General features: G+C 41.0%; 2 protein-coding genes across 10 annotated transcripts in view; one reads left to right on the top strand and one right to left on the bottom strand.

The window, feature by feature from the left end:
• Window positions 1-9,522, bottom strand: part of FBXO9 (F-box protein 9) — a gene marked incomplete at its 5' end in the record, with an annotated part of 18,910 nt that extends 9,388 nt beyond the window's left edge. The window contains 5 exons of one of the 2 annotated variants that reach the window (XM_079298360.1): window positions 1,240-1,339; window positions 4,110-4,167; window positions 4,581-4,739; window positions 5,569-5,642; window positions 8,898-9,522. In XM_079298360.1, coding sequence (XP_079154486.1) covers window positions 1,240-1,339; window positions 4,110-4,167; window positions 4,581-4,739; window positions 5,569-5,642; window positions 8,898-9,522 — 1,016 coding nt within the window. Of the gene's footprint in view, window positions 1-1,239; window positions 1,340-4,109; window positions 4,168-4,580; window positions 4,740-5,568; window positions 5,647-8,897 lie in introns of both variants that reach the window. The other variant, XM_079298361.1, reaches the window with a different exon arrangement.
• The window catches only part of CILK1 (ciliogenesis associated kinase 1), a 26,473-nt gene continuing 13,001 nt past the window's right edge, over window positions 9,317-22,788 (top strand). Inside the window, exons 1-6 of one of the 8 annotated variants that reach the window (XM_079298363.1) lie at window positions 9,317-9,748; window positions 15,112-15,291; window positions 17,158-17,212; window positions 18,698-18,819; window positions 20,113-20,192; window positions 22,547-22,679. In XM_079298363.1, the coding sequence (XP_079154489.1) occupies window positions 15,191-15,291; window positions 17,158-17,212; window positions 18,698-18,819; window positions 20,113-20,192; window positions 22,547-22,679 (491 nt within the window). In that variant the 5' untranslated portion in view covers window positions 9,317-9,748; window positions 15,112-15,190. Of the gene's footprint in view, window positions 9,753-11,568; window positions 11,696-15,032; window positions 15,292-15,344; window positions 15,473-17,157; window positions 17,213-18,697; window positions 18,820-20,112; window positions 20,193-22,546; window positions 22,680-22,788 lie in introns of those variants that run through there. The other 7 variants (XM_079298362.1, XM_079298364.1, XM_079298365.1 and 4 more) reach the window with 7 other exon arrangements.

Here is a 22,788-nt window from a genome sequence, read left to right as displayed (position 1 = left end):
GACACACTCTGGCTCATGTTCAGCTAACTATCAACCAGGACCTCAGGGTCCTTTTCCACCAGGCAGCTTTCCAGCCACTGTGTCCCCAGCCTGTAGTTCTGCATGGGCTTGTGGTGGCCAAAGCACAGGACCCAGTGCTTGGCCTTGTTGAAATTAACACAATTGGCCTTGATTCAACATGTTCAGATCTCTCTGCAGAGCCTTCCTACCCTCCAGAAGGACACCTGCCCAACTTCAGGTCAGAGTCTTAATGGAGTAGAGAAAATGATGCTTAAGTAAGAAAATAATCCTGCAAAACCCAAGGTTTTCACATTATTATAGTACATGATCCAGTAGTTTTCCTAGTGCACAAATGCAGAGCAAAGATTTCATGCCAGCAACAAATTCAGAAATGAAACTAATGGATGTAAATAAAGCACTTAGCTCATCTTGCACTCTTTTGTATTAAGTCAACAGCTGCATTGGAGCTGTACTGTCCTGGGGCAACAAGACTGAGCTAGTAATACAACAGCGACATGGTTGTGCTTTCCTTTTTCATTCTCCATGTTAAAACTCTTGTTTTTTTCATGCAGCTATCAGCAGCACCACTGGCTGATATGAGTGAGCAAGAATTTGGGAAACTGCTCCATAAGCTTGCCTACGTTAGACTGCAGGGGCTGGAACAGAAGTTTTGACCCTCCTTAAACAAAAGTCTTGGGCTCAAGTTATGCCAGCCATAAGACATTACACATCCACCGAACTGAGGCTAGGGGTATTCTGATCTGTGTGATGATGAAAGACCAGACTAACCAAATTGCAATCTTTGAGCTTCTAAATGTACTGCTCTACTGAAAACGCTCTCATGTGGCTCTGTTAGCAAGAGAATACATTATTCCTTTGCTTAATTAAGATGCTCACTTTATTAGCATGAAGTTTTAACTAATTAATCATTTTGCCATCTACAACTTTGTATATGATCCTAAAACTGAAAATCAAAAATCAAAATAGTGACTGATGCTTTTTTTTATTAAGTGAGAGCATAATGACAGATTTGTAATCCTTCCCCCTGAAATCAGCTAGCCCCAAACAAGCCTGTTACTGCCCTTGAAAAATATAGTCTACTTAACTGACAGTAGGTAAATTTTCCAGATACTAGGAGACTTAAAACTTCATATTACAGCAGAGTATTGAAACCTTTCAAAAAGAAAATGTCATGTTTCAGTACTCCTATGCACTTAATTAGTAAAATTTCATACTTACCACCTCTTTCCAACTCCATCACCATCTGGGGACCGTGTATAGGTGATCTTAAACTCTATATCAGGTACAAGCTGCATGGCTAGACGATAAAACTTGATGGCTGAAAATAAAGGTTTGATGTTCAAACATATCTGATGCCCATATTAGCTTGTCAAAGCAAAGATTGGTTTCAGAGAAACAGTTTCAGCTAAAACACAAAAAGATGGAAAATGCCTTTGCCTAGGAAAGCTTATTTAGTCAAACTATTAGGTTTAAATTCAATACAGAAGAGAAGAACAGTAAGTATCTGTTTTCAAAACTAAAACCCTCATGTGCTTTTTTAGAATAACGAGTTATCTCAGATGTGTTTCAGCTTTTATAGATTTACCTTAATTACCACAAAATCAACTATGGAGTAGAAAATCTTACAGTAAAACATTATGAACTCCTGATGTTGTTTGGTCCCCAACACTTGCAAAGATTTCCCAACAAACTGTAAAGATTTTAGACAGCAGATCCAGAACTAGACATAAGTTAAATGAGAGAGAAAAATGATGCAGGTACCTGCAATAGCACAGACAGGCATTCAGAAATATACAACACTACAAAGGTGAGAATGATGAATAAAATATTGCTGCAATTTTAAAATTTCAACAATAGATGCAAAATATATCCATTTCTCTATGGAAAGCCCTGGAAACTAAAGAAGGCACAGAAGCAAGCCACTCAACACACTGAGGGTGAGGAAAGCAGCCTTGTCACAAAACTATGGGACATGAAGGAAAACCTGACAGCTTGGGTTTTGCACTGTTCTCACACACACATATAAATACTTATGCCTTTAGCACTACAAAGATCCTATAAACATTGAGTAGAGAAAGAGGTTCAGGAACATCACTGTGGCAGCAAACTTGTTTGGATGTCTTGCTTTTGAGTCAGCTCTGTAAATGCTTTGCAAATTAAATAAATTTGATGTATTCACATTCAATCTATGTTAATACCAGCAGTAAAATCCTGTAAGCATGCATATGTTTCTTTGTACTCCTACATCAAGATACCAAGATCAGAGGGCAATTCTTCTTCAGCTTAGACTCTTAAAACCAAAACTCAAATAAAACATCAGTGAGTGTGGAGCTTAGAATTTGTCTGACAAGTCTCAGAAACTCAAGCTTGGGGCTAGTAAATGTTCCTGTTTCCTTGAGTTCATGTCAGGGTCAGTGACTAACAAATAATATCCTTTGGCTGTTGAAGATGAGAAATACCAGCAGTCAACTAAATAGAGAACAGTCTCAACTTTAGCATTTAATCTTGCACATCTGTCTCACAAACATCAGGTATCAGCAGCTTTCAGAAGCAGACTTGGATTCTGGTGACCTGGGCCAGGTAAGCAAATAAAAGCCTGGTCTGAAAGAGATGTTTCAACATGTGCCCAGTAGCATCATGGCACCATGGCATAGCACCATGCCTCTGAGGTCTCACATAGATCTATGTGTAGCAATAATTCAGTTTAGCTTCTCTAAGTCTCAAATCAAATTCAATTGAATTCCTATTCATGCAATCCAGCTGTCTGAAACACTTTTGTGAATGAACTGTTAGATATTACTATTTCTTTGCTGCTATGTTCAGTGCACAAGGAGTGCACTGAAGCAGATGAAGCCATAACTTTCATTGTATATACACAATGTTCAAATAGACTGCTTTCCTCACTTTAAAAAAAAAAATTATTCAGAAAGAATATTCACAATCTACTACATGATATCCTAAATACGCACCAGATTTTTACTTCTGACATATTTTTTACTGTGCATTTAATCTTTTACCAAACAACCACCATATATCTTAGCCTAAATTAATTTTTCCCTGTAAAAACACAGAAATTAGAAACTGAGACAGCTGATTTTATGAACTACAGAGGACTCACATTTCTCTCAGTTAATATGAGATATGAAACAACAACCAGAAATCACTTGAAAATGAAAGAAAATTCCCATGGTGAAGTGGAAATTTTATATTCAACAGGTGGCTGACTTCAGGAGCTTCCAGAGTTCTCTCAGATTTCTGTATCTCAAACTTACATTGCACCTGCACTTTACACACAGTTGCCAAACCTGGTGGATGAGCAGGATGGCACATACACTCTGCTTTGCTTTCTTTCTTGTATGAAAGAAACAGAAAATTGGTATCTCCACTACTGACCCACAGTAGTAGGAAGTTAGGAAGACTTCTTACTCTTTAGATTCTGAAAACTAAATATGGAAAGAAAATTTTTAATTTCCATTTTTACTAGTACTGATAGCAAGAGTAGAGGTAAGCAAACTAAGCACCTTAAATATTTATGATAAACCTCAAAGACTACCAGATTTGAATGTTCACTGCAGGAATTCTTGAAAAAGCTATTTTAGTATGCTGTGTTAATCAAAAAAACAAACAAAACCCCCAAACCAAACAGCCCTCTAAAAAAAAAAAAAAAAGCATAAAAAAATTCCCACAACCAAACAATAAAGTATTAAAGCATTCCACAGATTAAGTAGTTTTGTTCACAGTGGAATGATGAGAACTGTGAGCACAGGACATGTAGTTTATTGTCTTGATTAATTACTATGCTAATTTCATGTTACAGAAGTCACATAAAGAGGTGCTCTAAGATACTGTTATTTTGCCTGAAAGCTATAAATTCTTTCTTTGGTGTAATTTTTGCTTTACCTCAACCTTAGAACTGTGATATGATGGTAAGCATGTTTGCTTGCTTATCTGAATGATGGAGCTTTGGAGCTTGCAAATCACTGTTAGTCAGTAGTTTAAGTTCACTGGCACCATGCAGATTTGCCCATAAATCACAGGGTGTTAGATTTCTCTACAATAAGGGTGTTCATTGTAGACTTCCATATTACCTTCATAAAGGGCCCCATTTCGTTCTTCTTCCACTGCCTTCAGGAAAAGTTCTTTTGCCTGCACGCACAATGAATTACCATTTTTAATTCCTTATAAATACAAGTGCAATGTCACTTAACTTAGAATTATTTTTTATTTTACCTACTGTACCTATGACAGAGATAACAAAATAATACCATGAATAGAGAAGACATACTCATGTGCTACAAGACATAACTGAAATTCCCAGTCAACAAACTATCTGTATTCCTGCTACTCACCCCTTACCTACAGTCTTTCAGAAAGCAGATTGTGAAGGAGACACCAAGGCAAGCATGAAGACTAGAAAAATCAGTGTAGGATTACACAGACATTACTATGGAGAACACAAGATAACCTCCAGATTTAATTCAGCATTAGCTTTTAGAAAAGTTATAGTGAACAGTAATACAGACAAATAAAACCTCAAAATTATGCATCTTTTTCCGTACCTTTTCCTCTTTTGCTATCTCCTGTTTTCCCCTGGCATCAACAGACTTTAGTCCAGGTTCTCTTGATGATGCTTTGCATGGCAGAGGTTCCAACCCACTAGAACTCACACCTGGGGCAAGCTCAAACATCCACTGAGCTCTGAACATCTGGAGCTCTGCCTAAAAAACATGATTAATTCTACTTAGTGTCATATATTCAGACAGTTTATCTTCTGAGGAGAAATTATAAAGTACAAACACAAAAAGAATTTCAAGACTATGCTTTACATTTCCAAGTCTTACATGGCTTCAGTGGTTATGACCTAAGATTCCATAGAAAAGTGATCTTTTCAGACATGTTCATGTTTGTTCTTGTTTATACAGAATTTATCATAAGCAAGAAATCAATTAGCTCTTAAAATTAAAATTTAGAAAATTCAGGTTTTTGTACACAAGCATTCTAAGTTATCTACCATTCAAAGATGGCCATTTATATAATATACAAATAAGACCTTACTCCTTTCTCTTTTAAAAAGTATGGACTATGCTCTTTGAAATACTACAAGTTACAATTCCTGCCACACCTTTTTTCTGGCATCTTTGAAGTTACACTTTACATGTCTCTTGCAATCATCACAACTTCTGGGGAGCAACTACACAGAAATCTACGAGAACACACTTTTCTATTACACTGCTTTTATCAGATTTCTAGTCCAGTCAAGAGTGACAACTTAAACTGGAATTTGATCACAGAAACTGCTGTTCAATTCCTACAGTTCTTCAAAGAAATTCCTGAACTGTCACAAGCTTTCTTTTCATCTACACACATAGCCAAAGACTCAATTTGACACTTAGAACACATTGCAAAATTTATCTCACTTTTGGAGGGGCAGACAGATTAAGCATTTGTCAGATCAACAAATGTGTGGTAACTAAATGAGGACAAGTGATGCAGTTTAAATCACAGCAGTACTATGTTTGTAAAAACCCACTAGCATGAGAGACATACCTGAAGATTTGCTTCACCAGATCTTTCACTGTCATCGGTTCTCACCAGATCAGCGTGACAATCTTCTTCAGCTTCTGCCTAGTAGAGAGCAGATAAATGTGATTACAGGGTCTGCCTAAGTCCCTACAGCACATTCACAAACAGCAACTGTCATGGACACACATTAAAAAAAAATAGCGTATTTCCATTTTGATTATAAAAATTAATTTAAAAACTACCAAGATCTGTTGTACTTATGTATTAACTCAATGAAGATGGGTTTTGCATTTTAGACACGTTAATCCAACACATCTTAGCTGTGTATCACTTGAAGGTTTCCACACTTCAATACACTGCCATACCTGACTAAATACACTCTATGTCAAAGCACAGAGCAAAAGCTTCAGTATTAAACAATAATGTGCTTTGTTCAACTAATTAAAGTTTAATCGCTATCTTCTCATTGTAAAAATAACCAGTATTATATTGTTTATTAATATTTGCAAGAGCACAAAAGTGCTTTGAATAACAATATATACTTCATATATACATGTGAAACTAAACAAGAAATGTATTGAAAAATAAAATAAAAAGCTAGCATGAGAGCTTGACAGTTGGTTTTATTTACAGTACAGCTGTGAGACAGGTTAAACAAATAAAACCTGAAATAAGACCTTTGACTAAACATAACATGGCTGTACACAGGAAGTTAAGCCAGCTAGTTTAAGAGGAAAACTTTAAAAGATGCAAATGAATTATAATAGTGAAATATACTGAGATTTATGGAGTTTGTACTAAAATAAAGGAAAACTAATTTTGAGCATCACTGACAAGCCACTACAATGACAACAACAGCAAGATGCCAGTAATCATTTACAATTGATAGACGTGGTTGTTTGGCTGAAGATAAACAGATATTGTGTTTATTTCTACACTCTGATTTTTAATTTCCGTACATTTTTAATTTCCCAGTGGAGGAAAGAGGTGAGCCAGAACACTGTAAAACACTAGTGGCATTAAACCTCAGAAAGGAGTAAATAACTTGGAAATTTCATGGGCTTTGATTCCAGAATTTAATTGCAGGCAGTTAATGCCCTATGAGTTGTGACAGTCCTACCACATTATTAGCATCCAGGAATATTTTGTTGGCCAAGCAGAGCCAGCCTAGGAATGAGCTAGCTCTGAAATGGGTGTCTGTAAGTGCATTATTATGGCACTGGGCTGACAGAAATAAGGCCTAATTCTGTCTGTGCAGAGTGCAAGGCTTCTGGTTTGCAGCCTGAATTATGTCCAGTCAGCTCTCCAGTCTGGGCAATAAAGCTAGTTTTATCTGCAACATGCAGAAATCAGCAATTTTGAAACTAAATCAACACACTATCTTCTTGTGCATAAAGGCACGCCCATTAAAATTTTAACTCCTGAAGTCTGTAAACAAACTGATTTAAATGTTGAAACTACTCAGAAGGTAGGAAGCTGGATGAAGTTTACCTCATTAAAAAACTTTTTATTTCACTAACCTGTTCCACTCTTGATTTTCAATCCCTCCTCTCCATTCAGCTGCCCTACTTCTTGATTTTTGAGTCACAGTCAGACATGGTAGTGGATCAACTCCATCCAAAATGTTAGTTGATGCTATTTGAAACCTAAATATGCTCTTGTCTCAAACCAAAAATACTATGAAACCTACCCCACAGTCTAAAAGCTGTCAAAAACCATAATGAAATTGATTACAAGAGAAGTTTTGTCATTACCTTCCCTATACTGCATGCATGTGCAATCTGCAATCTCTCGTATCAAAGGTTTGTCTTCTGGCAGTAATAGCAACCTAAGTGGCCACCTCTCTAAATTTACCTGCAAAGCAATTAATTCACATTGCTACTGCATAGGAATGAACTAGAAAACTGATCTCTATTAACAACCTTTCCACTATTTATTTGATCTGCTGAAACCCTATGATTTTGCTAGGACTAGTGAGTAAACACAGGCACTGTGAAGCAAGGACCTTCACTAGCAGACAGCTCATGAGGTCACACCTAAAGCACTTTGCAACGTGTACAGATTGGCTCCTTGTCCCCACTCTGAGAATACTTGCATTATACATAAGAGTTTCTAAAATCCACAGAACACTGTGCTCTAACTGCTACTTAGGGGATAAATCCAGATTGTTCATCCTTGTGCTGCAGGCCTTTCTCCTGACACAAGTCAGCTGTCACATGGAACAGTGATTTCATCCTGATTGAAAGGAAGACATCATACTGTGTACTGGTTGATTTGCTTGACTAATTTTCCATGAGGAAAAGTAGGAGCCTGTCAAGCCACCAAAAGGTAATATGTCAAAAGTAAACACCTAATTTAGGCTGCAAGTTGTAAAAAACAAAATCAGCTGGGAAGATTCAATTCTGATTTGCTTGCAAAGCTTTAGAAACCATTTGCCAGATGCAGAACTAGTTTATTTGCACAGTTCAGTTTTGTTTTGCAATCAGTAATTGCATGCTGATTTCCTCAGACTACATTACTCACTAAACTGTCTGTACCGTCAGACAGTTTAATAGTTCTGATCTCTGTTTCAGCAAAATAAAAGCAAGATCAGAAACAGTTCGAAGCTGAGAGTCACCAGTTGAACAAGGCTATGTGTTAATGTGTGAACCATACAGAACTCGGGGAGGAGCAAGTACGGCAAAGCCAAACAGTGACTGCCTGCTAACATTCCACTTGGTTCTATAAAAAAATGAGAGAACCACACTATTTTTCAGTAAATGTGGTAGAAACAACACCGTGTTCAAAAAGAAGAGTTTTGATAACCGTGGTGAGACATTTTAACAGCTCCCATGTGATATAAATGGTTTAACTCTAAATGATCGAGTTCTCATCATGGATACTTGAATCCATATTGAGGCGCAGTCAATAATGCAATACTGAAGCCAGGAATATTTCTGATATGTTAAATGACAAACTCAACTCGAGTCCCCGGCCCACAGAGTCCTTTAAATTACTGAGTGACTTTATGCCACCACATTTTCGAGGGAAGAGAGGGAAAGGGAGGGCACGCTCCCCTGTAATGACACAGGGATTTTGTTCTCGCGTTCCTACGGAGGGCTAGCTCGCCCCAGAACCAAGCGGCCCCACTCCGGACCAGCCTCTGCGGGAGGCGGCCGCGTCTGCCGCGCTGGGGCGGGATCACAGCCCGTCCGCCTCACACGGTGCCCGGGGGCGGACAGGCGGGCAGGGCAGGGCAGGGCTGCCTGCCAGCAATTCGCCCGGGGGCCGCTCCCACGCACACACCCCCGAGTCCCGGTGCCGCCCGGCCGTTCCTGCGCGGCGGCCGAGCCCCGCCGCCCGGGCCCGCTCACCATGCTGCCGACGCTCGGGCGGCGCTGTCCCGTCCCGGGGGCTCTGCCCCCCTGCTTGGTCCGTGTGTCCTCCCTGCCCGCGGGGGGCACTTAGCAGAGTTCTCGGTCGGAGAAGCGCACCACGCAGCGGGAGTCCCTGCGGGCCCTGCGGACGGCAGCCATCTTCCCGGCGAGCAGGGCCGGCGGCGGGAGCGGCGGGACACGGCCCGGGCGAACCCGCCAGGTCAGAGCGCCGCCTCCCGCGCGGGCCGCTACGACGCGCGACAGCACGGACTCCCCGCCCCAGTGCGCACCGCGGCCCGTGGCGCCTCTGCCGCCTGTGGTGGCGCGCTGCAAGGCCTGCTGGGGAGCGTAGTCCGCGGCCGCGCACCATGGGAAGAGCGGCAGAGCAAAGGCTGCCGGGAACTGTAGTCTCCGTGAGTTGGAATCCCGGCAGGCGCGATCCCAGGGGCGGGAGCCGAGGCAAAGCGGCGATGTCCGGCAGCCGCGATTTCCGCGGTGACTGCGGCCAGGCCGGGACCCTGGCACAGTCGAATCGCCGACGGGGTAACGGGAGAGCGCTCAGTACCGCGACTGTGGAGATAACAGCGCTGCCGCGGCCATTGAATCTCTTGGCCCTGATCATTTGCTCGTCCAGTTCAGTGAGCACAGTTATCACCTGCCGTCAGCACACGCCTCGTCAGGTTTTTTAAAACTGGACTAAACCTATTTTATTTTTTTTTTTAAGCGTATCACAGTCTCTTTGTTCCAGTAGAAAACCAGTGTGTATGGATCTGTGAACCTTCGTGCATGTCTGCTGCTCTGAGGGTTTTCAGGAGGAGGATGAGGAAGCGTGTGGCTTCTCTGGAGGGGCAGGTGAGCGCTCGGGCTCGGGCGGCGGGAGCAGGAGTGGGGTGCAAGGGCTGCGGGAGCCGGCAGCGGCAGCGGGTTTCGGGTGCAGCGACTGTAGAACTGCTCTGTGGAGAGGAGAGAGGCAGGGGCTGCCCGACAGGCCGGGCGCCGATCCCTGGCCGGGCCGGCGGACGTGGTGGGAGCGGGGCACCGGGTGCTGCTGGCGGGCTGTGTCAGCCCGACCGCCTGAGGTTCTGAGATGGGGCGCTCATGGCTACAGCTGGCTATCATTAGTGCTGCTTCTCCTTTGGAGCTGGAGGCATAGCTGCTTTTCTCCTACCTGGGTATGCCTCTTCTTAGACATCAATCGTTACATAGCAGTAAAAACTGCTTTCCTGTGAGTGTGGTGAGGCACTGGCACAGGTTGCCCTGAGAAGCTGTGGATCCCCCATCCCCCGCACTGTTCAAGGCCAGTTTGGGTGGGGGTCTGAGCAACCTGGTGTGGCGAAAGGTGTCCCTGCCCATGGCAGGGGGTTGAAACTAGATGATCTTTAAGGTCTCTTCAAATCCAAATAGTTCTGTGATTCATTTGAGAGTGAAGAAGCCTTGCCTGTAACAACAGAAAAACGGTGTCCTGTGGTTGTCGCTGGCATGAGTGCTAATTGTGATTATGCACGTGGGATGTAATATGGGTAGCTTAAAGCAGAAATCTTATGTAAATATACACTCTGGCTTCGCTGAGAATCATGCTGGTCTGTTGGAGGCAATTTGCATCTTTGTTATTTATTAATGTAAATATAAAGATTAGCTTCTGACTAGATGGGCTGGGGGAGGCACCCAGAGCTTTGTTTTCCCCACACCTGTTTTAGCAAATGAATATCCTGTCTTACACTCTACTGAATTACAGCACCAGCTCATCTTGTCTTTCCAAATCCTGGGAATTAACTCTATGCTTTACTTTCAAAACCTAAGGGATGAAGTGTAAAAAGAAGCAAACACTTCCTGAATTATTATTACAGTCCTGATAATCAATTGTTTTAGAATAATTTTTTGTTCGTTTTCCTTTTTCTGCCCTTTCCATTCTCTTTTAGCCTGACCCTATCAGAGCCTGAGCTGCTGGTGCTTGGGTGAGGAAGGCACAGGCCCACGAAGCAGCACTTAAAATGTCGATTTTTTTTCCCATTTGTTCACAGTTTGGCATTTCTGCGTTCTAGTTTTGTTGTTTAAACTCCTCTCTGGGATGTGAGAGAGGCCTATCAACATTGTGGGGTTTGTGTTTGTTCGGCTGGGTTTTGTTTTCACAGAATCACAGAACTGTTTTAGTGTTGGTAAGGACCTCTGGAAGTCATCTAGACCAAACCCCGTGCCAGGGCAGGGTCACCTACGCTGGTTACACAGCAACACCGCCAGGGTTTGCAATGTGTCTGGAGAAGGAAACTCCACCACCCGCCTGGGCAACCTGTCTCAGTGTTCTGCCACCCTCAATCTAAAGAAGTTCTTCCTCATGGTTAATGGAACCTCAGGTGTTTCAGTTTGTGGTTATTACTCCTCATGTTGCCACTGGGCACAGCTGAAAAGAGTTAGGCACCATCTTCTTGGCACCCGCCTTTGAGATATTTCTACCTATTAGCAAAATCCGCTCCTCATTTTCTCCAGATTGGACAGGCTCGGCTCCCGCAGCCTCATAAGAGAGGTGCTCCGGAGACGGTTTGGTTTTTTCTCGTTGAATCCCAGCTCAGCTGTGCGAGGGGCCCGGCGCGGCTCCCCGCGGCAGTCGTGGGGCGCTGTCCCCCCGCGGGGAGCCCCGCCGGGCCGGGCCGGGGGCGCGGGGGCCGGGCGGGGCCGGGGCCGCGCCATGGGCCGAGCGAGGCCCGCGCGGCGCCGCTCTGGGCCGCAGCTGCTCCGCGGGGCGGCGGGGCCGCCATTCCGGGCCTGTGCGCGGGCCGGGCCGGGGAGACGCGTCCGCGGTGAGTCCCGCCGGGCGTGGGCATGGCGGGGACCCGCGTTCCCGTACAGCGAGGAACAGGAGCGGGGACACTCGAGTGTACAGGGGCCGAGGCTGGGGATCGGGCCCCGCCTCAGCGCGAAGGCCGGGCCGGAGCCGGGACCTGGCCTGAGCGGCGGGCCCGCCATCGCCGCTCTGTCCCTGCCTTGGTGCGCAGCTCGTGGCGTTCCCCCGGAGCCCGGTGTAACAAACGGGGCGGCCGCTGGGACCGCAGCCAGGGACACCCACGGCTCTGAGCCGCGCCTTGCTCACTGCTCCCTGCGAGTAATGCCTTCGAGTAATGGCCACAGCGCACTGCAAGGTTCAAAAGGCACATGCTGTTTGTTTACTGACTGCGTTTCGCAGCTGTGAGCCAGTTTCGCTTTCAGTTCTCGGTGCTTCAGCACTTCAGACAGGACTGGATACGTATTTAAAGGGTTTTTAAGCGGAAGAGTAGATTGGAGTTACACCTTGAATAAGCCTTGGTGTTAAAAGGACTTTTAACTGATTTCTGTGGGGAAAAAAGTGTGTACGTGAGGTAAAGTCTGAAAACGGTGGTACAGCATGGTGAAAATAAGGAGTTTGCATTTTACTCTTTAGTACCAACACACTTTTTACTTTAAGATATTTTTTGCAGTTTATATTTACATTCTCTAACGATGTGAATTTATGTAGGTGGTATTTTTAGATTGGATGATACATGTTGTAGCGCTGCAGGCTGCCTAGAGACTCATGCTCTTTTACAGTGATTTCAGTGGGACTCAGGCAAAACAGTCTGAAGGCCTACTAAAGGAAATTTTTAAAACAAACTCACTATTAAGTTCAACAAAAAAATGATGTTGATTGAGTTAACCAGAGAAGACTTAATTTAGGTTTTGTCAGTGGGTTTTCATACAGGTGGGCTGTGCTTCCATGGGAGCTGGGTTAACTTCTGTGCATCCTGACATGTTTTTTAACATGCATTCCTCACTGAAATTTCTGACCAGTTTCTGACTGGTTTGTTTTTTTTATCTTTTTTATTGTTGTTGGGTTTTTTTCGTTGTTGGGGTGTTGTTTGGTTGGTTTTTGGAGGTTTGATTTGGGTGGGGGTTGGTTTTTTGGTGTCTTGGTTTTTTGTTTGGTTTTGGATTTGGGAGTTTTGTTGGATTTTGAGGTTTGTTTTTTTGTATGTATGGGGTTTTTTGTTGGTTTTTTGGGTTTTTTTGCTCTACTCACTTTTATTCCTCAAAAATATTTCAGTTAGTCTGTTTTGGTCACATTTGACACCAGACCTGAAATTGCAAATATAATTTCATACAAGTTTTGTGAGAATTGGTATCCTCAGTAAGGAATAAGCAATTAGGTTCACCACTTTAGCTGTTCAAGAGGCATCAGATGAACAATCTATCCAGCCATTGGCGATTATTGCTAGTAATGTTAAATATCTTTAGTTTTGCTGTGGTTATAAAATATGAGGCAAGGGTGTTCCTCCATTCTTCAGTCACAGTTCCCTGAAAGGGATATGTGAATGGTAATTCTGGGACAGCGTAGGAATCTGTGAATTTTGAGACATCACAGCTGTTAGGATCACAGTTTCAGAATTTTGTTGTCAGGTCAGTATGTGCAGGAAAGTCCACAAGTCCCATCTCTATTGATTGGAAATTATTGTATAAAATAATTTGGATATTAATTAATTTTAGATCTTCAGGCTGGGAGAATATGCAAGAAGTTGTCATTATTCAGAACCTTGGCAACAAGATTTCAAACAAAGGCTTCTGAGTTGCCATCTGGTCACTGACCTGTTGGTGTAAACAGGTTAAGGCTTTATAACCTGGATGCAGACCACTGAACATAGCTTTATGCTATTCAAGTGCACAACCTGAAAACCAGCCAAAAAGGAGCTGGTGCTCCAAACTGCTGTTACAGACAGGTTCTGTGTTCCTTGGCAAGTAGTACAAAATGTGGGATTAGATCTGTAGGGTGCTCAGTCCTGGTTCTCTGTTTCAGTGACTTTGTGGAAAGAAACAGATACTGGTAGAGGGCAGTTCCTCCTGCCTGAGACACTATACAGTGTCTGAGATAGATTTAGAGGCATGCTGCACAAGGGGCAAATTGTCAAAAGGTCTTCTAACTTCAGATTTCCTGGTCTTTATTCCTGTATTAGTAGGGCTAGTAGGCTTAGAAGACAGAAAATAAAGGATGCTCACAACATCTTGCATCTACAGGATTGTGACTCTGCATTGATGTCAGTTCAGAGTTCCAGCAACATAGTCATATTACATCTAAGACCATAACAGGGCTTTGTGAAATAAGAGATATAAGGCTACTACAAAGGAAATTGTGGAAATGTAGCTAAAATACATGTTATAGAAGGCAAAAGTTGCAAGCCATAAGTGTTGTCTTTTTAAGAGGTAAAGAATAACAGAATGCAGTGACCAAAGCTTCATTTTAGGGGAATTCTGTTTTATTTCAAATGTATGGTTAGTTTACATAGAATAGTTTACTTTTTTCTTTTTTTTTTTTTTTTTAAATAAACTGTAGGGGAGGAAATACCAGCAACAGTTACATTAAACTAGAAACAAGAAGTTTTTTGCTTTATTATCCAGCAGAGATTGTGCGGATGGATGCCTCATCCCTGGATGGGCATGACTGGGTCAGGCTTTGAGCAACCTGAGTACTGGAAGGTGTCTCAGCCCCATGGCACAAGGGCTGGAACTAGGTGATTTTTAAAGTGCCTTCCAACCCAGAACAAAAGATCAGATAGATAATCTGATGTAGATGCTACTTCTAGAGACTGATTCATGCTGATTCAGTTACTGTAGTGAAATACATTTGGTCTTGCCTGACAAGAGTGTAATAATCTTCTTCTGCACACTTTGTTTAAAGAAATGCATATAGCTGTGCTCTCTCACATAGGACCATATGGGAATTTAGGATATTGGTTTAACTGATGGCAGTGTGACTTGTAAGATAGTGACTTACATGCCTAAAAATTCTACTAGAACAGATCCCCCCCAATTGCATTGTAAAGCTTCATTTTTCCTGGTAGCAGACTGTGTTTTCTCCAGGCCACGAGACTTCATCCTGTGACTTTAGCAATAGTGTCTCCCATAAGGGCTGCTTGCAAGCTTGCTGGAAGGGACCTTTAGCTTTAGCATAGGAGTGGCTTTGGGGATTATGCTCAGTCACATCCAAATACAGGCTGGCCCTTTCTGGTGAGAGAGCAGGACGAGTGTTTGTGTATGGCTGACAGGGCTGTTCTCTTGGAGGAGAGTGGAGTCTGAAAACAAGCAATCTCACAAGGGTACAGAAATCAAATGGATTGTGTTCTGTGCTTTCAGACCAAAGGCTAAGTCTTGAAAACATGATTCCTGCAACTGTTCACACTGTCCTGAGTGCTCTATATTTATGCTGCCACAGAAAGAAGTGGTTACACTCGGAGAACAAACACAGGAAACGCCAAGGACTGAAATGCGCTTGCAGCTAAAGTATCCTCATCATGAATAGGTACAAAACTATCAGACAGCTTGGTGATGGGACCTACGGCTCTGTTCTCTTAGGGAGAAGCATTGAATCTGGAGAGCTAATAGCCATTAAAAAGTAAGTGGTTTTATACATTACTTAATGCGTAGTCCAGGTTTTTCCTTTTCTAGGTCCACATCAACTTGGTCATGCTAGTTTGAGTATTTCATGTTCTGTGCAGCTTTTTAATATGGAGTTGTATTTGGGCAGCATGAAAAGTTCCTTGTATCTTCCAAAGCCTCAGCAGGACATAAAGAGGGTGAGATATATAGACATTGTTTAACAGCACTTTGCTGCTATGTGCATAGAACATGTGTTTTATTATTTAGAGTATTCTGCAAATGCTTCTTTGGAATCTATGGCCCTTTTGCTGCTGCTTACATGGAATGTATATTATTGTAGTCTAATTTGCAATGGAATATTAATACTGCAGTGATAATTAACACAACTGATCTCATTGTCCATTATCTGTATCTTTTATGCTATTGGTCTTTTCAGCTCAAGATTTTATTGAAATTCCTTGAGAAATTGATTTGATTTTCTCTTCTGCTTCAGCAGCGACCTTACTTTGTAAATGGCTTATTTGTGCTAGCTATGGTGAGAGACATCTGTAAAGCATTGCAGGCACCTTCCTGCAATACCGACCATGACAAGGGGCAGACTTGTCAAAAGAGCTTTCAGTACAATGCTGTTTTGTATGAGCAGTCAATAGCTGGCTTTATCAGCTTTCTAAATCCCCTATGCTGAGGGTATTTTGCCTGTATCAGACCTTGCTAGAAGTACCTTTAATTTTCAGTTTGCAATATGGGAAAATCTCAAAAAAATCAGAACAAGCCATAAGTATTCTTTTAGCTTAGGTGTTAATGCTGGTCCTTTGTTAAAAACAAAAGTGGCCTGGTAAGTGAGTGCACAGGACAGTAACTGCAAAAACACTGCACTGTCAAAAAAACTAAAAAATCCACCCCTTCATGACACAAAGGGATTGTAGTTCTTAAACTACTCTGTAAGTATTCTACTTTTTAACAGCTGGTTTCAAACTGGAAACCTGCTACAATAATAAATATTGTATTACCATTAAAGGCAAAGGCTCAGGTCTGAAATCCAGACTCTTCACAGCTGGGCATTTTTGTAAGTTTTAATCTGTGATGGTCTGTGTGCATCTCTGTGAGCCTTCATCCTTTCGGTTCTTAATGCATAGAGTTGGGTCTCAAAGAACTGAGTGGTAATCAAAATGTGCATGAACACACAGGACCATATGTTGCACACAAATACTGTGTTCAGAGTTACAATATGGCTTAGGAGAATGCTTTAACAGAAACAAACTGTGTGGCAAAGCTGCTTATAAGCTTGAAGGGGAAAGCAGGATCAGAAAAGCTGGTGGCATGATAGATGCACCTTGCAAGGGAAGGAGAAACATGGGGAGTAGTGGACAAAGGAAAATGTGGAAATACAGCAAGGTACTAAAATTTAAGAGAAATCAAAATATAGAGAAGAGGGGCAAGGAGAATATGGTAAAATTGGTGACCCAATGAAGTGATTGGCTCTTCATTTGATTTCAAAACCTTCCTCTGAGTTGTTCATAACTGTCAAAATTGCCCTTGTTTTTTTACCAGTTAGACTGTCCTCCATCACATTGTTATACCAGAAAAAAAATAGCATGCCTGAGTTTGTTGAAGACTGAATTATTTTCAGCAAAATATATATACAGAAAAATTCAATCCTGTGTAATAGTAATTATTATTTGACTGCAATTCAATTTATGTGTGTTATTCTGGTAAATCAGCTTGACTATACTTTGTCTAGACATGTAAAGGTTTTTGACAAAGGGCTAACATTTTTTGTTTTGTTGGAAGAACTGAATTTTTAAGATGCAGAGACTTGTGGTTCTAAGAACGACTGATATTTTCAATACATTAGTCATTATTTTCCCCTCTACTTTTGTAGAATGAAGAGAAAGTTTTATTCCTGGGAGGAGTGCATGAACCTTCGAGAGGTTAAGGTACTTGTTTTGTTCAATGGTTGGCTTCAAATTAGACAATCACTGTCACATTTGGGGGTAACATGAAGTGTTTTACAACTCTTGTGTCAAAACATTGCTCCCAAAGTGAGCAGTAGCATATGACGTTACAGTTCTGTTTCCTGACTCTGCATTGGAAGGGAGTGTTGGTAGGCTCATAAAAATGCTTGTTGAAATTCTGTAACCTTACGAAAATTACTTGGTTGCAGGGAGGGGTGTGTGAGTGAGAGCATTCCTGTCACAACACCTGGAGTTCATTGGTGTTTATTTTTCTGAGCTTGATAGCACATGCTCTTTGTGCAACATTAACTTTTGTACTTGCAGTTGTTTCTCTATAGTTGGCTTGAGGACAGACATTTAGCATGAAGTTCTGATGTTGAGGGTAAGCTCTAAGGACCTCCTTAATTCATAATCAGTACTGAAAACATGCAGGAAACCTAGGTCATTTTTGTTATGGTACTGTGTAAAAATGGATGTCGAATACACTAAAAGTCTAAAAAGAAAAGAAGGAAGACCCAAGTTTGCTAGTTTTGGCTAGGGTAGAATTAGTTTTCTTTGTAGCAGCTTCTATGGGTCTGTGTTTTGGGTTTTTGACCGAAACAGTCCTGACAACACAGGCATGTTTTAGTTATTGTTGAGCAGTTCATTCACAACCTCAGTCCTTCTCTGTTTTTCATGCTTCCCTGACAGTGAGTAGGCTGAAGGTGGGCAAAAGGGTGGGAGGGGACACAGCCAGGACAGCTGACCAAAGGGACATCCCATGTGACATTGTGCTGAGCAGCAAAAGCTGGGGGAAGGAGGAGGAAGTAGAAGTGCTTCAGAGTGATGGCATTTGATTCCCAAGTAGCCATTATGTGTGATGGAGCCCTACTGTACTGGAGGTGGCTGAGCACTTGCCTGCCATGGATAGGATTGAATGAATTCCTTACTTTGCTTTGCTTGCATGCTTGACTTTTTCTTTACCCACTGAACTCTGTATCTCAGCCTTTCAGTTCTCTCACTTTCTGCCCTTCTGATTATTTTCCCTGTCCCACTTGGAGGGCTGAACAACCTCAGCTGCCCACAAAGGTTAATCCAACAATACCAAGGAAGACTTTTCAGGTTGTTTCTAGTACCTGACTGTGGCCAGTGCAGGTGCAAGAAGAGTGTGAATTCTGCCATTAGGAGGCTCATTACACAGCAAATGCAATTGTTCTACTGCTTACAGTGATAGCAGATAGCTGGCTTTTGAATGACCAGCACATTAAATTGCTGCATAGATTATATATGTATGTGGTAATACTTGGAGGTCTGGTCTTTGTTCTCATAGCTGTCTGATTATTTAAGACACTAAAGATTTTTTGAAGTTAATTCTTCTGCAACAGTGAAATAAATTATTTTGGGGTTTTTTTGGTTTTTTGTTTTTGTTTCTCCTACTTCATTATATTAAGACCCTTGTAAAATCCTGCTTGTATTTTCTGTTTCTAGTCTTTGAAGAAATTAAACCATGCCAATGTGGTAAAGCTGAAAGAAGTTATCAGGGAAAATGATCATCTGTATTTTGTGTTTGAATACATGAAGGAAAATCTTTATCAGTTAATGAAAGAGAGGTATGTAACAGCATCACCCATTCCTGATATAAATTAATTACTTGTGTAATGTGCTTTTAACACCCCTGATACTGTTCAAAGGACTTTGGATCATTTGTTTAGGCTTGGATCACTATAGCTTAAAGCTGCAGGCTGCAGTAGGGACTGTGACTGTCATCTTTGAGCATATCCCAAGCAGTCTAGTGAGAGTTTCCAGTGTCTTGTCCCAGATTAGTGTGGTAGGGGAGTAGGGTGTCCTTTTGAGAGGTAGGAGGAGAGGTGTGGGCTTTTAACAGTCCTCAAATTGAGGAGGTATTGGACCTAGAACTTCTAAGTACTCTAATGGTCTTTTTTTTTATAGGAGAGTGGTACCACCACCTCTTCTTTTCTGGCTTCCTCAAATAAATGAATAAGTGAAAACTAATTGCAACAGTAATCAAGAGGTATCAAATTTTGGATTGCTTCCAGGAATTACATTTCCTTGCAATGTAAACTGACATGACAAAGTTCGCTTGTTTAATTTGTCAGCATTCTGAATAAAATCTAGCTTTTTGATATTTTCTGGAGCATTAGTAAAGTCTTAATTTTAGCCTTTGGGCCATGATAACATCCACCAGAAGATAACTAAGGGCATAATTTCTGGCTTTGAATTGTTTCTCTCTATGGGCCATAGTATCAGCCTGGCAGATGACAATAATCTTCCTTGATTTAACAAAGTAAGGTTATTGTTATAATATATCTTGTGAATGCCTCATAAAATAGCTTTTTAAGTGTAAAAATGCTTACTAGGTGTGCACAGGTATAGAAAACTGTAATTTTATTGGGCACATACATATGAATATATAATTATATATATGGATATATATTATATGAAATAATGAACTTTGAAGAAATTATTCAAGTCTATAACAGAAACCAACAATCTTTGAGAATTTCACAGAAATGCATCATATCCTACCTTAAGAAAACAAAAAGTACAGATGTCTCTAAAAGTATGCTTTGCATCCTAGTCTGTGCAGTTTAGCTAGGCCATGGACTTGTTAGACATTGTTAAACTTGTTAAACATGAGTAAGTCAAATCTTTAAGAACGTGATTTATTTCCTTAATTCTTAGTTAAATGGGCAGTTTTGTGCCAAGGGACTGTAGGGGAAATAAGAATTTCTTCTGCAGCTAGAAAAGAAAGTAGGCAAATATGAAAAGCTGACTAGGAGTTTTAATTGTCATTGCTACCTTTTATCTTTGGCTTGTTAGACAGCAAAAGCTAATATATGAATCTAATAATTAATATTAATTTTTTCCCTTTTATTCCACAGAAACAAACTGTTCCCTGAGTCTACAGTTAGGAATATTATGTATCAGATCCTGCAAGGGCTTGCATTTATTCATAAGCATGGTAGGTTATGTTTTAACTATAAACATTCTGAATTAGAGACAGTGTTTGTTTAAGTTTTCTGATTAATACACAATCAATTACATTAATAACTTTAGTAGAAGGAATGATCAAAAGAATGGCTCTGTATCAGAGTTTCAGATTACTGAAAACACCTGTATTTTAAAGTTGCCTAGTACTACATTCTGGAGGTTTGCTCACTTCTTTTTTTGTAGATTTCCACTTTGTCAGTGTGGCAGCTGGCCACTCTGAAACTCTTTGGATGTTAATGAACACATTTCCTGATAGATTTAAAGGTCCCCTGAGGCTGAGAATAAAGAAATTACTCTTTCCTCAAGGTACACACAGATACCTGAATAAAATACACATTGTCTATAAGATACATTTAAAGTAATAAAGTTAAAATGACAAGCAGCTTTTGTTGCAGGAGCTTCCAACTAATATTTCCAACAATGATAAAAGCTAGAGCTGATATACCAGCCAGTAGTAACAGGATCTCCTTAACTAATAAAATCTCGAACAACTTTATTTTAACAAAAGCTTTTTCACAATTTTTTTCTGACCTTTGCAATTCTGCTAGATACACTGTAGGGTCTGTTGCTGGGCAGCTCTCTGGGTTATCAGAAGAGATAACCCTTTTCTGAACTGACATTGGTGGCCAAGGTCCTGGAAGTGAAATGCTTGCAAAGACCAGTAAAGCAGTTCATTTGAAGAGCACATTTAAGTGTGTTTTGCAGAATATTTTCCAGCTAATGACTTTATTCACTCTTCTAATGGGGCTTGGATACTCAGCTGAAACCTAACTATAAATTCCCATCTGTTTTGGTGACATACATAGTATGTAAAAACAGAAAAATATTATGATTGATCTGCAAAAATCTAAGCCAGCTTTTTCCAATAAATTGTCAAATGAATCACAGCCTTTCAGAACAGCTTTTATTGCTATATACTTACTATAGCTGTGAAGACTGAATAGTTTTATGTCAAAACTGTCCTTTTCACTAACCTGCTATCACATTAGGTTTGTATTTCTGCCAAGATGTTGCAAATCCGTAGTTGAGAACACCTGGAAATGTTTGGCAAGCCCAACGGGTTGGTTGTGATACTGTGGCTCACAGTGTAAAAATGAGTGTCCCAAGATTCACTCTGCAACAGTTTTGCAAAAAAAAAAAAAAATCACATTAACATTTTTCCCTCTCAGTATTTCTCTGTTCTCCTTCTGTGTGGCATAGAAATGCTTGTCAAGTAAACTTCCTACCTTCTTTGTCCATCTGAACTCTTTAAGCATCTTTTTATATTTGAGTACACAATGGATTGCTTTTTTTTGGAAGTTTGTCACTAAATAAATTGCCTCACAAGCATTCTGTTGGTGCATGTCTGTGCAACAAAATGCACAAGCAATTGTACTAAATGCTAAGGGCAGCCTTGATTGCTTTGCCTGGTACCTTTCCCAAAGCAGTAGTTCAAGCTGGCACCAGAATATCAATTCAGCATTACTAGAAGGATGCAGTCTCCTGGTTAGATACCTACAGCACTATGTCTTCAGTGCTGTTATACATTAATCTAACAAACAAAAGCTAATCTATGTCCAGGTGTAGTCTGTTCTCTGTGGGAACATATTAAAAGCCATGGAAAAAGTATAAACATATTGGAGTCTCTGAAAAGGATTTGGGAGAGCTTCAGTTAGGTAGTACAGAGGGAGCTGTATCTAGGGATGATGGTTCAGATGCTTGCAAGAAAAGAATAAGGACAAGATTTCTGTGCTAAGCCTGGAAGCAAAGTTCAGAGACAGTAGTCAGTGATACTACCAGCCCTCTTCTCTCATTTGTATTAAAAGAGCACTGGCCAAACATTCATTCATGATCAGTTTTTACTGGATGCAAGGAGCACTAAGAAAATTAACTGAGGTCCTCTGACATGGTGTTGAGTAGCTGAGTGCTTGCAGATTATGTTCTCAGATTTAAAAAGTTCAAAGTGCAAAAAAACCCCTCAATTTATATTCTGTTTAAAATAACATTTTATGTAACTGATAACTTTATTGGACAGTTTCCAGTTAGAATGAAACTAGCATTAAAATGGTGGAAATTTTTTTTATGTTACAGATGTGTCACTTGAAAGAGCTGTCTGAATAAATGCTCTAAATTGTTACAAGATAACCAACTTGTATGTACTGTTCTTCACAATCTAACTGAACATCATTGTACTGATCAGCTCTGCTGATCACATAAGACTGATGTCTGTGTAGTGCTGTTCCAGCTTCAGCGCTAAGAACTAAAGCAAAACAAGCCGGTTGGAAAATAAGTGATACAGCTGTGAGTGATATTGCAATCCACATCAATATGTCATTTGCCTTTCAGGGTTCTTTCACAGGGACCTGAAACCTGAAAACCTGCTTTGCATGGGACCAGAACTTGTGAAAATTGCAGATTTTGGCTTGGCCCGAGAGATCAGATCTCGACCTCCTTACACTGATTATGTATCCACAAGATGGTAAGTGCTAGTACTCACCTACATTATAGAAACTTGCAGTTAACACTTGAAGGTAGTACAGTACTGAATTTGTACTGATTGTTATATTGCTCTTAATGCCTCCTTGTTA

The sequence above is a fragment of the Erithacus rubecula genome (genome assembly GCF_903797595.1).
Source record: "Erithacus rubecula genome assembly, chromosome: 2".
NCBI classification, from domain to species: Eukaryota; Metazoa; Chordata; class Aves; order Passeriformes; family Muscicapidae; genus Erithacus; species Erithacus rubecula.
This window is presented reverse-complemented; position numbering and strand designations above follow the sequence as displayed.